This window comes from Oncorhynchus kisutch, linkage group LG15 (assembly GCF_002021735.2).
Source record: "Oncorhynchus kisutch isolate 150728-3 linkage group LG15, Okis_V2, whole genome shotgun sequence".
Taxonomy (NCBI): Eukaryota; Metazoa; Chordata; class Actinopteri; order Salmoniformes; family Salmonidae; genus Oncorhynchus; species Oncorhynchus kisutch.
Window position 1 is genome coordinate 73,231,239 of NC_034188.2, and position 17,227 is coordinate 73,248,465.

Consider the following 17,227-nt stretch of genomic DNA (forward strand, 5'->3'; position numbering starts at 1 on the left):
CCAGGTTGTTTCCAATGCCAGAAAACCAGATGCATCCAATGCCAATGACGCTAAGGGTGAATGTAAAATTGCTTAAACATACATTTATCCAAAATAAAAACAATATATTATTGAAATCAAATAACAAACTTTGAAAGTCCCAAGTATGTATGCTGCAATAGCCTATGTGCCAGGTTGTTATCTGGTGTACTGTGATCTTAGAAATGCTCTCTAGGACCATGCCTCAGGACTACCTGGCCCGACAACTCCTGGCTGTGTCCCCTTCCCCAGTCCATCCAGTTGTGCTGCTGATCCAGTTGTACTGTTCTGCCTGCAACTGGGGACCCCTGACCTGATTCATCGGGTGTGCTACCTTGTCCCGGACCTGCTGTTTCGGCCCCTTCTGTCTCTCTCTCTCTTTCCCGGCCCTGCTGTCTTGACCTCTGAATACATAGCTATGAAAAGCCAACTGACATTGACTCCTGAAGTGTTGAACTGCTGCACCCTCTAAAGAGTTTTTTCATTTTAGCTCTACACATCACATTTCTACTGTACCATTTAAACTACAGAAGTTGTCAGCCCTGTACATCTGCTTAGTATTGTACTTTTAAAACTATAAAAGTTGTTGTTTTGGAATGTCAGACCCTCTACTAATGGGATCCTGTGTCATACCGTGAAGATTTGTGACATTGGGGTATTTTTTAGAGAGATTTGTTTTTAAAAAAGGCCTTGGGTTATTGGGGTATTTTTCGGGGTCAGTGGTCACAGTAGCTTTCTGCTGAAAAATAGACACTTGCGGTAAACTTCATGGTGTGAAACTGGATCTTATTAGTAGAGAGTCTGATGATTCTGAAATGCCCCCCTTTTATGCTGACGACGTCTATAGTTTAAAATAAATGTTATGTAATCAAACATCTGTTGATCAATCAATCAAATGTATTTCATAATGCCCTTTTTACGTCAGCAGTTGTTACAAAGTGCTTTACAGATACGGAGCCTAAACCCCCAAAGAGAAAGCAATGAAGATGCAGAAGCACAGTGGCTTGGAAAACAACCATAGAGGCAGGAACCTAGGAAGAAACCTAGACACCAGACTCTATGTTGTTTGTGTTTTCAATAAATGCATGGAACTTTAAACTATATGTTTTTTTAAATTGTTAAATCAGAAAAGCATTCTTTAACAGTCAAATAACCTTTTTTTCAGGGGGGATTTTTTATTAGAAAATGGCCTTATGGTGTACTGGTGTGTGTGATGCTGGCCTTGTTCAAGAGAGTCAAATCACCATACATCCTGGGTAAATGCTGACTGACTGTTCTACAAAGTAGTTATTTATGATGCAAGGTGATTTGTATATCAGTCAATCGACAATGTCGAACAAGCCATTGTGTTCAAGTAAATGGAGAACTTTTATTTTGAAGCTATTTGGGACACGTTGATGTCGCATATTGGCGCTGATTTCACGGAGCTCATTCCGTTGACTAGATTTATCATGTGACGCCAGTATTTTCTAGTTTGTCATCCGCTCGTATGAGCCAGCCCAATTGTCCAATCAACTCTCTCCAACTTGTCAAAGCATTTTGGTTTAAAATATTACATTGTGACAATCTCCGTGTCTTACTTCCTTATTACTGGAAACTTTGCATCGAAACGAAAGTTGACACATGTTTACACTCAACAAGTGACATTGTATCCTTGGAATAAATTAGCCTACAGTAATTATGTTGCTGTTGGCTAATCCTTCTATCTGACGTTACCATGGAATCGCAACCTAAAAACTGCTAAATAAATCCAGCACTAATACCAAAAGTCCACACTCTTTCATTAGATGTAATCTTATACGGATGTAGTCTATAAATAGAAACCATGGGTAGGCTACATAACGTCTATACATTTAATTATTTACATAGCCTACACCGTTTAATGGAATGCCTTTCAATTTGTTATAACATTCCATGTAACAGGCTACATCATGCATATTGAAAATACAGAAATAATAAGCAAATCATATTTCAATATAAAATGTGACATAGCCAAACATGTTTTTTCGACACCTTTTTATTCAGTCTTTTGGCTCAACTTTTTCCAAACCAGCCATTCTTCAGAAGTATGCATTTGATAAATATTCCTCTTCCATTCTTCCAACCAGTGCAGTAATCGATTTTAACCACCTATATTTCCACCATGGATGTTTTTTCCCTCCTATCATGGCTGTGAAAAACCATACATAATAGGCTACCTTTACTCTGTGGATATTCCCATTTGAGAAAATAATGTAGCAAGTCTTCTTCCAATTTGGCACAGAGCCACTTTAAAGTGGGGCCAACAGTCTTTAGAATTGTCTCATCTAATTAAGAGCATAGGTCCAGTCTCTGTGGACTTTGCCTCACTGATAGTGCCTGCTTCTAACAGAGAGCCATTAATGGCGTCCTTTTGTGGATCTAACTCCGCCATGGCTCGCTGGCCAAAGCCTATGGGGAAATTAATGGGGTTTTTGGATTAACGCTGAAAATAAGGATTTTGATAAGCACAGGTTGGGGAGATTGTATGCATTTTGTTCTATGAGATCATCTTCATCAGCTAATGTCACTTTTTGTGAAGTTTGAAGCATTTATGTAAGCAGCAAAGCAAGGACAGAAAGACATAATTCATAAAGGCAGTGTTAACTGATATTATCTTACAGAACAAAAAATATAAGATCTCCTAAAGCTGTCATAACCACATTCTTTCAACATTCATTTCCCCTATAGGAATGGCTGAACCAACCAGAGGAAACTCATTTCCAGTTTTTAGGACTACACGCTGGCAAGCTCTATAGAAGCCAGTTGTAGCCTACTCAGATCCCACCTACTCCTCAACGGGTACCACACCATGTCGTGCTGTATATCACCATCAGAGGACTCTGTAACTCTGTAACTACATTTCAATTATGACAGACAAAATGAGAAAAAAAAATCACATTGTAGGATTTTTAAGGAATTTATTTGCAAATTATGGTGGAAAATAAGTATTTGGTCATCTACAAACAAGCGAGATTTCTGTCTCTCACAGACCTGTAACTTCTTCTTTAAGAGGCTCCTCTGTCCTCCACTCGTTACCTGTATTAATGGCACCTGTTTGAACAATGGCCACTCCAATACCTTGTCTTTGTTGTCCTTAAGCCATTTTGCCACAACTTTGGAAGTATGCTTGGGGTCATTGTCCATTTGGAAGACCCATTTGCGAGCAAGCTTTAACTTCCTGACTCATGTCATGAGATGTTGCTTCAATACATCCACATAATTTTCTTTCCTCATGATGCCATCTATTTTGTGAAGTGCACCAGTCCCTCCTGCAGCAAAGCACCCCCACAACATGATGCTGCCAAGCCCGCGCTTCACGGTTGGGATGGTGTTCTTTGGCTTGCATGCCTCCCCTTTTTCCCCCCAAACATAACGATGGTCATTATGGCCTAACAGTTCTATTTTTGTTTCATCAGGCCAGAGGACATTTCTCCAAAAAGTACGATCTTTGTCCCCATGTGCAGTTGCAATCCGTAGTCTGGCCTTTTTATGGCGGTTTTGGAGCAGTGGCTTCTTCCTTGGTGAGCGGCCATTCAGGTTATGTTGATATAGGACTCGTTTTACTGTGGATATAGATACTTTTGTACCTGTTTCCTCCAGCATCTTCACAAGGTCCTTTGCTGTTGTTCTGGGATTGATTTGCACTTTTCGCACCAAAGTACGTTCATCTCTAGGAGACAGAACGCGTCTCCTTCCTGAGCGTGTGACGGCTGCGTCGTCCCATGGTGTTTATACTTGCGAAACATTGTTTGTACAGATGAACGTGGTACCTTCAGGTGTTTGTAAATTGCTCCGAAGGATGAACCAGACTTGTGGAGGTCTACAGTTTTTTTCTGAGGTTTTTCTGAGAGAGAGAGAGACAGTCCGGGACAAGAGAGTCCGGGACGAGGTAACACGTTCAGTGAACAGGTCAGGGTTCCATAGCCGCAGGCAGGACAGTTGAAACTGGAAACCCCAGCACAACCAGGTGGACTGGGGACAGTCAGGAGTTATCAGGCCAGGTAGTCCTGAGGCATGGTCCTAGGACACAGGTCCTCCGGGAGGGGAGGAAAAGAGAGAGAGAATTAGAGGGAGCATTCTTAAATTCACACATGACACCAGATAAGACAGGAGAATTTCACCAGATATAACAGACTGACCCTAGCCCCTCGGCACATAGACTATTGCAGCATAGATCCTGGAGGCTGGCAATAAAGTCAAATAAACAGCAATGTTACTGTGTAAAACACATATGGTCAACTCTATCTGGACAGCTAGAATTCTGCTTATATCAAGCTATATCACAACCGTAAAGTTCAGGTGTTGAGTCTCCAAGACCATTAATTGAGTGCTTTTGAAGTGACAGGTTGGAGCGTACCCATGCCGCTCACGAGTACAGCAACAAGTTGTCATATGGCACAATACACTTCTGATCAAATTCGACCCATGTAATCAATTAAGCTATGCCAGCGTGAACATGTTTCCAATATGTACTGTTCCATTTACAACCATGAAAACCAATAGGCTACTAAGAAAACCATAATAGGATGTATCGATTTCTATGTGGAAACATTCCGATATGCACACCCAAAAAAGTGAGCGCCAGTTTATGCTCTCACTAGTGTCCCAACCACAATAATATACTGACCATTGGGATCTGAAATCGAGGATGAGAAAATAACATGTATATTTTCCCTTAAAAACTACAACCAGGAAAATATGTGACACTGAGTTGATGGTTCATGTTTTTACAATATCTTAAAAACAATATATTTGTTAGCAGAGTGAAAGTAGTGCTTCTGATACAGTGAGTTAAACAAAGATGTGAAAACAGGTGAGATGCAGAGTTTTCAACCTTTTTATTTAGAGATGAAAGTATAGAATAAGAATAATACACAATTGATATAATATAAGACAGTTTAACTTTTCTCAAAATACAGAATAAGAAAATGAAGTATATTAATTGTATGTACATATACATCTATAGCACAGCCATCATTCAAATGAATTGTTTCCATTCTCCCAATCCACACAGAACGGTAGAGATACATTGTCAAGTAAACACAGTAAATCCATAAATGGATGCAGTAAAAGGTACAGTACGTTATAATAATTTAGCTTTGATTGTTTAGATCATTTAATGTACAGTTAAAGTTAATCACCTATAGTCTATCCCACCTCCCTCACATTGGAGGTTGATTCTTAATTTGAACTTAATTTAGCTTTAATTCTTTAAATCATTCAATGCAGTTAAATGTCTCTTCCCTCACATTGGAAGTAGATTCTTCATCATAACTTGTCTCACAGTAGAAAGTGTTAAAATGCTACAAGCAAAGTCCCTTCATGACACTATAGTAAACAGCAGTGGTGGAAAAAGTACCCAATTGCCATACTTGAGTAAAAGTAAAGATACCTTAACAGAAAATGACTCAAGTGAAAGTGAAAGTCACCCAGTAAAAGACTTATTGAGCAGAAGTCTAAAAGTATTTGATTTGAAATATACTTAAGTATCAAAAGTAAATGTAATTCAAATATCTTAAGTATAAAAAGTAATATTACTTTACTTCTAAAAGTAGTATTTTGTATTTATTTACGGATAGTCAGGGGCACACTCCAACATCATTTACAAATGAAGCATTTGTGTTTAGTGAGTCCACCAAATCAGAGGCAGTAGGGATGAGCAGGGATGCTCCCTTGATAAGTGTGTGAATTGGACCATTTTTCGGTCCTGTTAAGCATTCAAAATGTATTTTACTAGGCAAGTCAGTATTAAGAACATATTCTTATTTTCAACAACGGCCCAGGAACAACTGCCTTGTTCAGGGGCAGGACAACAGATTTTGTACCCTGTCAGCTCAGGGATTCGATCTTGCAACCTTTTGGTTACTAGTCCAACACTCTAGCCACTAGGCTATGCTGCCATTCACTATGTTGTGGTGAATGTAGTGAAATAAAATGAAAAGTTGTTAAAAATATAAATAGTAAAGTACAGATTCCCCCAAAAACGATTTAAGTAGCACTTTAAAGTATTTTTACTTAACTACTTTACACCACTGGCAAACAGAACATCCAAAACCAACGTACGTCATGCATACCTGAAGATGCAAGCTCATGGCCTGTATATATCTATAGACACCTGATGTGAAATGCAGAAAGATCAGCTGGTCAGAAAAGAGTGATGTGATGAGGTGTATATTTGTGTGTGTGTGTGCACGTCTGTGATGTGTGTGTGTTTCACTGCAGCTGTGCCAGTAGACGAGAGCAGTCCTCCAGACTGTCCAGTCCCTCTACAGCCTCAATCAGCCCCTCCACCTTTTCCCTGGGTAGGACCGCACCAGCGTTGCTACAGAACTTCTTCTTCAGGCTCTCATTGGTCAGCGGGTTGCGCCAGTGACCATAGAAAGTATCACAGCGTCCCTTCAGCACATCTCCACCCACCAGCGTCACCTGCACCTCGCCATACATGTTGTCAAAGTTAGCCGGGTTGTCATGGGGATGCTCAACGCGGACACGCCCCAGCAAGGCCAGCAGGTCGGGTCGCTGTAGCGCCTCCTGGGAGAATGACAACACGGTGACCTCCCCATCCAGCAGTGCAGAGCAGGCATTGAACTGGAAGGAGTGTCTGGCCTGATGCTCCGACTCCGGGAATGGACGGTTAATGTACTTGGAGTGGGGAACCCTCAGCAAGATGTCCTGCACCTGACCTACGACCTGTGACCCTCGCCCCATCCCCTGTGACCCCAGCTCCCCCAGCAGTAGCTTGTGCACTGAGGCAGCAGCGTCAGCCACCCAGTGCATCCCCAGGTGGGCCGGGAACCTCTTGAACCCCATGTCCTGGTCCTCCAGTAGGAACCGCAATCCCGCCTCCTCTGGAGAGGTCAAAGGCTGTGGGGCGTAGTCCTCGTAGAAGGCACTGAACCCCGCGACCCCGGAAGTGTCATCCAGGACCCTGGGAGAGGCCTCCAGTCCTATTGAGGACAGCAGAGCCGCCTCCAGGCCCAGCCGCGCAGCGTTTCCGATGTGGAGGGGTTTAGACTGGGTGGCCGCATTCGCCATGGGGGCTCCTGATAGGCTGGCAGCGATGGCCAGGGCGTGGCTACACTGAGAGCGTTCCAGAGAGAGGAGGCGGGCGCAGGCTGCAGCACTACCCAGAGTACCCACGACGGTGGGGGGGTGGAATCTGGAGGGAGGGTATGGGTGTAGAGGGGGGGTGGAGAAAGGGAGGGACGGACGGAGGGAGGGGGGGACAGAGAGAGATCAGATATTTTGGAAGCACAGGTTGATGACTAAACTAAAATAAACATGTCTATTTTAGTAGCAGCCTAATCGAGTAATCTTCAGTAAAGTGTCTGTCTCAGTCATTATTAAATGATTCCTGGGCCAGTGAGTACAAATGTCTGTCTAGCAAGTTGATGTTTATTGTTGTGGATCTTGTCCTGGAGGCTGAGCGCTTTCCCCTTAGGTAGGCCAGCTGCAAAATCAAAATTGGCTATATTCATGAAAACAAATATTAGCTTCTTGGTCTTAATTTAAGGTTAGAGTTAGGCAATAGGGATAGCAGTGTGGTTACGGTTGCGGTTAGGTTTCAAATCTGATTGTATGACTTTGTGCCTGTGCCAAATAGTGGCAACTCTGCAGAGCTGCCTCCAGAACAAGATTCCTGATCAAAAACGCTAACCTGCATTTGTCTAAAGTGAGGACAGGTGTCTGTCTAGTGCAGAATGGAATACTACTGGACAGAACAGCCATCTGGTCTATACAGTTTAGGTCTGCGTAGGGAGGAGAGGCTGAGAGTCTGTTTTAGCGGTATTGAGGGATTTAACAAATGATAAGTCATTTCACCGCATTCTCACAGTGTAAACACAGTAGAACGGCTGTAATGGTGTTTAAACACCAATGTCCGAGAGAATCCACCTGTTAAACTAAACGAATTAGACTAGCCACTGAGCCTCTCCTATCCCAGAGACAGGCTGGTAGAATACCACACAAACAGACCTGTGGGCATTGAGAATACTTTATTTTACAGCCGCATAGAGAGCACCAGAGAAATGGTCCAGTCCTCACCTCTTGGGGATATTCTGAGCCTCGTTGGAGAACCTCATCAGGCGTCCCTGGACCTCTATCCCAACGTTGAAGGCCAACAGGAAGTCCCGCCCACTAGGCTTTCTGTTGTTGGGCAGCATATCGCTGACTGCCAGTAGGGCAGGAAGGACCGCCCCCGATGGGTGAGTAGCAGGGTGCCAGGTGTCGTCAAAGTCCATGGAGTGGGTCTGTACAGGACAACCGACACGCAACAGGCACACAATAGGCACAGTTAGCCCAGACACAACAGACAACAGATACAGTTATCTTGGACAACAGACAGACAATGGAGACAGACAATGGAAAGACCACAGTTATTATCAGACTCATTGATTTAATGATTCAAATGTTATTTGAATTGCAAAAACAAGGAAGGTGGATGTACACAGTTGGTTTACCACATGAGAGAATAAATAGTGACAAATACTGACAACTATATGTGAGTTGCTGGATGTTTTTATGTTATGCTGGATACTCTGACTCTGTCTGTCTTGTGTCTGTCTGTCTGTCTGTCTGTCTGTCTGTCTGTCTGTCTGTCTGTCTGTCTGTCTGTCTGTCTGTCTGTCTGTCTGTCTGTCTGTCTGTCTGTCTGTCTGTCTGTCTGTCTGTCTGTCTGTCTGTCTGTCTGTCTGTCTGTCTGTCTGTCTGTCTGTCTGTCTGTCTGTCTGTCTGTCTGTCTGTCTGTCTGTCTGTCTGTCTGTCTGTCTGTCTGTCTGTCTGTCTGTCTGTCTGTCTGTCTGTCTGTCTGTCGTAATAGGAGCCCTATAGTGTCCACATAGTCCTATAGTGTCCTCTGTTCTCTGCCTCTCCCTCTCTGTTAACAATAAAGACTGTAGCAGACATTGTCCAGCATGCCTAGGCCTCTATCTGTGCACATGCCTGTATCTGCCCATCATCGCTTCATATTCATATTGAGACCTGTCTATCTGTCTGTTTAACTCTAACCCACAAACAGAAGGTGAAGGTTGAGGGTTTCCTTTTTCCAGGTTGTGTGGCTGAATGATTGTGGTGGTGGTGATGTGGTATAAGACCAAGTCCATATTATGGCAAGAACAGCTCAAATAAGCAACAGGAAAAACCTTCCATCACTACTTTAAGACATGAAGGTATCTGTGGTACACAAGCAATGGACATTAGATCTGTACTTTGGTCTGATGAGTCAAAATTTGAGATTTTTGGTTCCTACCACCGTAGCTACTGTCTCTCCGCTACAGTGTTTATGCTCTTCTACCTTACATATATCTACACTCATGTCTATGCAGATCTACTGTAGATGTATCTACTCACGGCCACTCCGTTGACGAAGGCAGCAAGGGTTGGGGAGAGTCTGGTTCCTCTGCGTCCGTAAACAGAACTGACGTCATCGGGAGCATACATGTGCTGCAGGACACAGGAGAGATAGTAGCGAGAGGTAGAGAGAAAGAACAGATGGACAACATAACTGTTAAAACAACCTGTTTTTCTCCTCTTCCTAACAACACTGTGTCCATATCACGCTGTGTTTCCACACAGCTACACATGAACTTAATCACCATGGGGACTGTGAGTGACCAATTTTTACAGAGTACATTCCTTCATTCCTGTCCTGACTAAGTGATGACAGAGTGTCTGCCTCTAACAGTTATGTAGTCTGTCAACTGTCTCTGTCTAACCTTAACCCTAGTCCCAGTGACTGTGTGTTGTCTGCAGGCTGTCTCTTACACACTGTTACAACACTGGGCTGGATTCATAGAGCTGTCAGTAAGGGAAAGCCCTTGCCTCTTCACGTTGTGTCCTCTCCTTCATCTGCACTGGAGTGCCAACCTGGTAGACTGACATCACTACAAGCTATCTGCTTTCACATCAGTTAGGGGTAGGGTGAAAGGTGAAGGGAAGGAGACGAGGAGAAAAGGAAGCTGAAAGATGCTGGTTCAAGTCCCAGGCGACACAAAAATGGGAATGGAACTGAACTAGCAGCTGAGAAGCTGCTCGTCTCTGAGCCCATACACCATCGCCTGCCGTTGGGCCCTTGAGCAAGGCACTTAACCCCCCACAATTGCTCTGCATCCAGGGGCGCTCTGTGCGGCTGACCCTGTGCCTCTCAACGTGTGTGCGTGTGTATATCGGGTGTTGGGAAAGGCAGAAGACAAGTTTCTGTTGTAACCAATGGGCAATAAAATATCCACTCTATTATCTCACCTGACAGTGTTGTAGGGCCAGCTGGAAGACGTGTGTGGTACTGCCCAGTAGTCCCACTCCGATGGAGTCCAGAACCATCCTCTTGCTACGGTGGAGCAGGGTGGGGGTCAGGTGGTGGGGCTGGACACCCTGGATAAACTGTCCAAAACTGTCCGTCACACTGTCCTCTGATGCTGGACGCTGTATCACTGGAAGGAAGGAGGAGAGGAGGGGGATGGGAGGAAATTAAGAGTGATGAGGAGGATGACGAGGAGAGAAGGAGGAGGAGGGGGAGGAGAGGAGGAGGCGGAGGGGGAGTGAGGGGTGAGGGAGGAGAGGTGGAAAGGGGAAGGAAGAAAGGGGGAGAGGAGGAGGAGGGAGGGAAAGGGGGAGAGGTGTTGACGAGGACGAGGAGAGGGGAGAAGAAGGGAGACGAGGACAGGAGGAGACAGGAATGTTTAAAACCTCCCCAGTATGTTCTAAGCTCAGTTTATTCACGTCTGAACTGAGACGGAGAAACAGAGGAGAGTTAGAGAACCAACACAGACAGCCTATGTCAATGTAGGTCTATGTAGCCTAGGTCTATGTACAGTATAGACCTGACCAACATGAATAGAACAGAACAGACCAATATTTACTACTGTCAAACATAAGCTTTCTCATATCCAAGCCAGAAAGAAACACTTAGCTAACGTGTTTCTCTCTGTGTGTGTGTGTGTGTGTGTGTGTGTGTGTGTGTGTGTGTGTGTGTGTGTGTGTGTGTGTGTGTGTGTGTGTGTGTGTGTGTGTGTGTGTGTGTTTTGATATTGTGATAAAGGAAAATCCTAACACAGGATAGAGACAGCAGAGAGTACACAGTACAGAGTAGAGTGCTGAGCAGAGCTTACCTTCCAGGGCAGACTGGTGGAGTCCTCTCAGTGTAGCAGACATGGGTCTGAAGGATCTCTGACAAACACACAAACAGACAGCCGTATGTCAGTAATACAGTCCTGACAGATGGATAGAGAGAAAGATAGAGAGAGAGAATGAACATAAAACAGCTTGGGGAGCTGTGTGTAGCCAGGTGTGACGTGAAGTATTCACCATACAAATCACAGACAGACAGACATACTGTACATACATACAACTTTATTCTCTCTCGGCTTCTAACCTCACACACTAACGGTCAGTGGAAGAGAGAGAGACTAACATATATCAATGTATGATTAATCAGTTAATGCATGGTGTCCATATAGCTCATATTACAGCCACACACATCACCAACAGTCAACAACATCCTTTCTAGGTCTCTAACCAGACACACTGACAGGGAATGGGATAGAGAGAGACCCATACTATAAATATCAATCATTTCATATAATTCTCATATAGGTTATATGCATAGTGAGTGACAATAGTGACTGGTGCTTACCTGTACTTTGAAGAGCATGTTCTCTGTCTGTTATCACTCTCTCTGTGGTTAAATTCTTCCCTCGTTGTTTGACTGTCTGTCCTCTGTTTTATCGTTTTGGGCTCTTCTCTCTGTTTGTCCTCCTTCTCTCAATTCGTATTTCTCTTCCTCGTAGATCTGTTGGTGAGATGGAGGGATATATGAATGGATGGAGGAAGAGTATATGTAGAAGAGGAGGCAGGTTGTCTCTCAGGTGAAGTCTGTCAGTCTTTTATACCCCAGAGGGACAAAGATCCCCGACACTGGGCAGGGAGAGGGAGGGAGTGGGACGGAGGGGCAGGGAGGGGGGGGGGGGGGGGTGACAGAGAGGGCAGGGAGGGGGAGGGAGTGGGACGGAGGGGCAGGGAGAGGGAGGGAGTGGGACGGAGGGGCAGGGAGGGGGGGGGGGGGGGGGGGGGGGCAGGGAGAGGGAGGGAGTGGGAGGGAGGGGCAGGGAGGGGGGGGGGCAGGGAGGGGGACTGAGAGGGGCGGGGGGGGGGGGGGGGCAGATAAGGGTGGGAGGGGCATACAGGGGGACAGAGAGAGGCAGGAAATTCCACAAACAAGAACCTCTACTCCGATAACAAGCTGGAATTTTCCCTCACTATCATCAGCATCTGGAGGAAGGCATTTTCTTCTTAGGTAAGGTGTGATGTTATACTCCAGAGAGATAAAGATCCCTGATACAGGACAGAGAGGGGCAGGGGGGGTCATTCCACCAATTCGGTGCCTTATGAGATGTGTGACTTGGTGGGGCAAAAAAATGATGTCATAAAGAGCAGAGTTGAACCTAATAAAAGAGGGTTAAATAAATAAAAAATGTGTCCAAAAAAAGTATCAGGGTTGACGATTTCACCTTAAAATCAGCAATAAATTCCCTTGTGACAATGGGATGGAAGCTTGTGTGCAACAGGGAGGGGCAATTGAATGGAAGTAAAAAATGCACAAAAAAAAGTGAATTGTTGAAACATGTCTAGCCTGTTTATCTATGGATAACAGGGTTGACGTGTTCTGCTCCACACACCCAGTTTTTCACCACAAAATGGTTTTAAAAAAGAGTAGAACCAGTCCACCTGCTTTTACACTGATTTGACTATTAGATGTTCAATGTCTCTTTTGAAAACATTGTTTAAAAGGAATAGTTTCACCATATTAAAACAAGAGTTCAGTTCCGATGACCGGTTGATCTTAAAATGAGGGATAGGTTCATTTGCATTTTTTAAAACCTTTATTTCATTCATCTTCAGAACATACATTGTCAACACAACAAAATAACTAGGGCTTTACAGATGAAAGATGGCGCCGAAAGATAGGGCAGCCGCGCTTCCAGCCCCTAAGCAACTTGTTTATTTTACAAGAATTTCACTACACTGACAATTTTTTATTTATTTTTTATTTCACCTTTATTTAACCAGGTAAGCTAGTTGAAAACAAGATCTCATTTCCAACTGCAACCTGACATCTGCTAAACATGTGTATGTGTCACGTTCATTGAATGGAGGAGACCAAGGCGCAGCGTGATATGAATACATCTTCTATATTTAATGACGAAAGAACACTAAATCAAACTTACAAAGCAAAAAATGAACGTGACGCTATATATAAACAGTGCAGACACAGGCAATTAGACATAGACAATAACCCACAAATTACCCAAAGATGGCTGCCTAAATATGGTTCCCAATCAGAGACAACGATACACACCTGCCTCTAATTCAGAACCAATCTAGGCAACCATAGACATATATAACGCCTAGATAGTCAACAACCCCAAAAACCTACAAAACCCCTAGACAGTACAAAAAACACATACATCACCAATGTCACACCCTGACCTAACCAAAACAATAAAGAAAACAAAGAATACTCAGGTCAGGGCGTGACAGTATGTGACCAATAACATTTTATTTTGACAATAATTGTAAAAACTTGGAGAAAAGTTGGTGTTAAGTGGGTTAAAGAGTGCTGAGGGACATGTCAAATTTGGAATTTTGGCACTTTAGCAAATCTATTAATATAAAGAAATGTGATTGATTGAATTCTCCATGTGGTCTATATTAAAGTGCACGTCATTAAATATAAATGGCTTTTAAAATGCAACATTGGTGCATATTTTCTACTTAGAAGATCAGTGAAGTCAAAAACAGGATTTTCCTGTGTTTTATATACACTGAGAGTACAAAGCTCTTTCCATGACATAGACTAACCGGTTTGAGTGTGTCAAGAACTGCAGCACTGCTGTCACACCCTGGCCTTAGTTATCTTTGTTTTGTTTATTATTTTGGTTAGGCCAGGGTGCGATATGGGTGATTGATGTGTTTTGTCTTGTATAGGGGTTTTTGTAGATATATGGGGTTCAGTTTAGGTGTCTAGGTAAGTCTATGGTTGCCTAGATTGGTTCTCAATCAGAGGCAGGTGTTTATTGTTGTCTCTGATTGGGAACCATATTTAGGCAGCCATATTCTTTGGGTATTTTGTGGGTGGTTGTTTCCTGTCTTTGTGTTTTATGCACCAGTTAGGACTGTTACGATTTTCATGTTTATTGTTTTGTAGTTTGTTCATGTGTTCTTATTAAAGAACCATGAACTATAACCACGCTGTGTTTTGGTCTGCCTCACCTTCCCAGGAAGAAAGCCGTGACAACTGCTGTGTATTTTACACTCAACAGCTTCCCATATGTATCAAGAATGGTCCACCACCCAAAGGACAACCAACCAATTTGACATGACTGTGGGAAGCATAGGACACCGTTTAGAGTCCATACCCGACTAATTGAGGGTGTTTTGAGGGCGAAAAGGGGGGTGCAACTGTTTGTAAATAAGAATTTGTTCTTAACTGACTTGCAAAGTTAAACAAAAATGTAATAACAATAACTCAATGTGCCTAATGATTTGTACACTCAGTGTATATTTTCACACTGAGTTGGAATAATACTGTGAAGTTGTGAAAATGATGATATCCTTTTAGTGTAAGAGCTGTTTGAAACCTGTTTTGGTGGGATGGAGTTTGGCCTGTTTGTTGACATCACCAGGTGGTAAATTAGTTAATAGACAAATAAGAAAGAGTTGCAAACATCCCTGCCAATAACACATTTTCAGTTTCCCCCTCCCCACTTCCATACAGTCCTAGCAACATTTTTGCGAAAGAAATTGCTCTTTACTAAGAAGCAATTTTTGTTAATTTTTCACAAATTTAATTGAGAACAATCACATGCATTGGCCCTTTAAAATATCAAAGGGACACAAAAGGCACTCATTTCATGGAACAACCCAGGTAAGGTGTGATGTCACCTCTCGGGGGGTGAGGGCGGAATAACTCCTCGAGCTCCTCCCACTCTCAGGATGGGATATTAATGTTGACAAACTTTCTTCCAGAACATCTGGCAAGCAACGTCGTCTCTCCCTGTTCGATCAAACTCATCTGAGCATCATCATCATCAGCTAGTAGTGGCAGCAGCCTCCTATCTCTCTAGGCAGCAGACGCCTATCTCTCTAGGCAGGAGCCTCCTTCTCTCTAGGCAGCTGCCTCCTATCTGTCTAGGCAGCAGCCTCCCATCTCTCTAGGCAGCAGCCTCCTATCTCTCTAGGCAGAAGCCTCCTATCTCTCTAGGCAGCAGACGCCTATCTCTCTAGGCAGGAGCCTCCTTCTCTCTAGGCAGGAGCCTCCTTCTCTCTAGGCAGCTGCCTCCCATCTCTCTAGGCAGCAGCCTCCCATCTCTCTAGGCAGCAGACGCCTATCTCTCTAGGCAGGAGCCTCCTTCTCTCTAGGCAGCTGCCTCCCATCTCTCTAGGCAGCAGCTTCCTATCTGTCTAGGCAGCAGCCTCCCATCTCTCTAGGCAGCAGCCTCCTATCTCTCTAGGCAGCAGCCTCCTATCTCTCTAGGCAGCAGCCTCCTATCTCTCTAGGCAGCAGATGCCTATCTCTCTAGGCAGGAGCCTCCTTCTCTCTAGGCAGCAGCCTCCTATCGCTCTAGGCAGCAGCCTCCCATCTCTCTAGGCAGCATCCTCCCATCTCTCTAGGCAGCAGCAGCCTCTATAAGCAGCAACCCCCTCTCTCTCTAGGCAGCAGCCTCCTTTCTTTCTAGGCAGCATCCTCCCATCTCTCTAGGCAGCATCCTCCCATCTCTCTAGGCAGAAGACTCCTATATCTCTAGGCAGCAGCCTCCCATCTCTCTAGGCAGGAGCCTCCCATCTCTCTAGGCAGGAGCCTCCTATCTCTCTAGGCAGCAGCCCACTATCTTTTTAGGCATCCTATCTCTCTAGGCAGGAGCCTCCTCTATAGGCAGGAGCATCATATCGCTCTAGGCAGGAGCCTCCTATCTCTCTAGGCAGGAGCCTCCATCTCTCTAGGCAGGAGCATCATATCTCTCTAGGCAGGAGCCTCCTATCTCTCTAGGCAGGAGCCTCCATCTCTCTAGGCAGGAGCATCATATCGCTCTAGGCAGCAGCCTCCTATCGCTCTAGGCAGGAGCCTCCATCTCTCTAGGCAGCAGCAACATATCGCTCTAGGCAGCAGCCTCCTATCGCTCTAGGCAGGAGCCTCCTATCGCTCAAGGCAGCAGCCTCCTATCGCTCTAGGCAGCAGCCTCCCATCTCTCTAGGCAGCATCCTCCCATCTCTCTAGGCAGCAGCAGCCTCTATAAGCAGCAACCCCCTCTCTCTCTAGGCAGCAGCCTCCTTTCTTTCTAGGCAGCATCCTCCCATCTCTCTAGGCAGCATCCTCCCATCTCTCTAGGCAGCATCCTCCCATCTCTCTAGGCAGAAGACTCCTATATCTCTAGGCAGCAGCCTCCCATCTCTCTAGGCAGGAGCCTCCCATCTCTCTAGGCAGGAGCCTCCTATCTCTCTAGGCAGCAGCCCACTATCTTTTTAGGCATCCTATCTCTCTAGGCAGGAGCCTCCTCTATAGGCAGGAGCATCATATCGCTCTAGGCAGGAGCCTCCTATCTCTCTAGGCAGGAGCCTCCATCTCTCTAGGCAGGAGCATCATATCTCTCTAGGCAGGAGCCTCCTATCTCTCTAGGCAGGAGCCTCCATCTCTCTAGGCAGGAGCATCATATCGCTCTAGGCAGCAGCCTCCTATCGCTCTAGGCAGGAGCCTCCATCTCTCTAGGCAGCAGCAACATATCGCTCTAGGCAGCAGCCTCCTATCGCTCTAGGCAGGAGCCTCCTATCGCTCAAGGCAGCAGCCTCCTATCAATCTAGGCAACAGCTTCCTATCAATCTAGGCAGCAGCCTCCTATCAATCTAGGCAGCATCCTCCCATCTCTCTAGGCAGAATACTCCCATCTCTCTAGGCAGCAGCATCCCATCTCTCTAGGCAGCAGCCTTACATCTCTCTAGGCAGCAGCCTTACATCTCTCTAGGCAGCAGCCTTCCATCTCTTTAAGCAGCAGCCTTCCATCTCTTTAAGCAGCAGCCTTCCATCTCTTTAAGCAGCAGCCTTCCATCTCTTTAAGCAGCAGCCTCCCATCTCTTTAAGCAGCAGCCTTCCATCTCTTTAAGCAGCAGCCTCCCATCTCTTTAAGCAGCAGCCTCCCAT

At 44.9% G+C, this 17,227-nt stretch overlaps 1 protein-coding gene across 1 annotated transcript; it reads right to left on the reverse strand.

The window, feature by feature from the left end:
- Positions 1–5,846: 5,846 nt before the first annotated feature.
- On the reverse strand, positions 5,847–11,877 carry LOC109904876 (cis-aconitate decarboxylase). The gene is made up of 6 exons (XM_031789418.1): positions 11,669–11,877; positions 11,145–11,202; positions 10,279–10,466; positions 9,388–9,480; positions 8,083–8,288; positions 5,847–7,198 (listed from the first exon to the last, which is right to left on the reverse strand). Exons 1-6 carry the CDS (start codon positions 11,684–11,686, stop codon positions 6,253–6,255), a joined length of 1,509 nt encoding a protein of 502 aa, XP_031645278.1. The 5' UTR covers positions 11,687–11,877; the 3' UTR covers positions 5,847–6,252.
- Between the last annotated feature and the right edge of the window lie 5,350 nt (positions 11,878–17,227).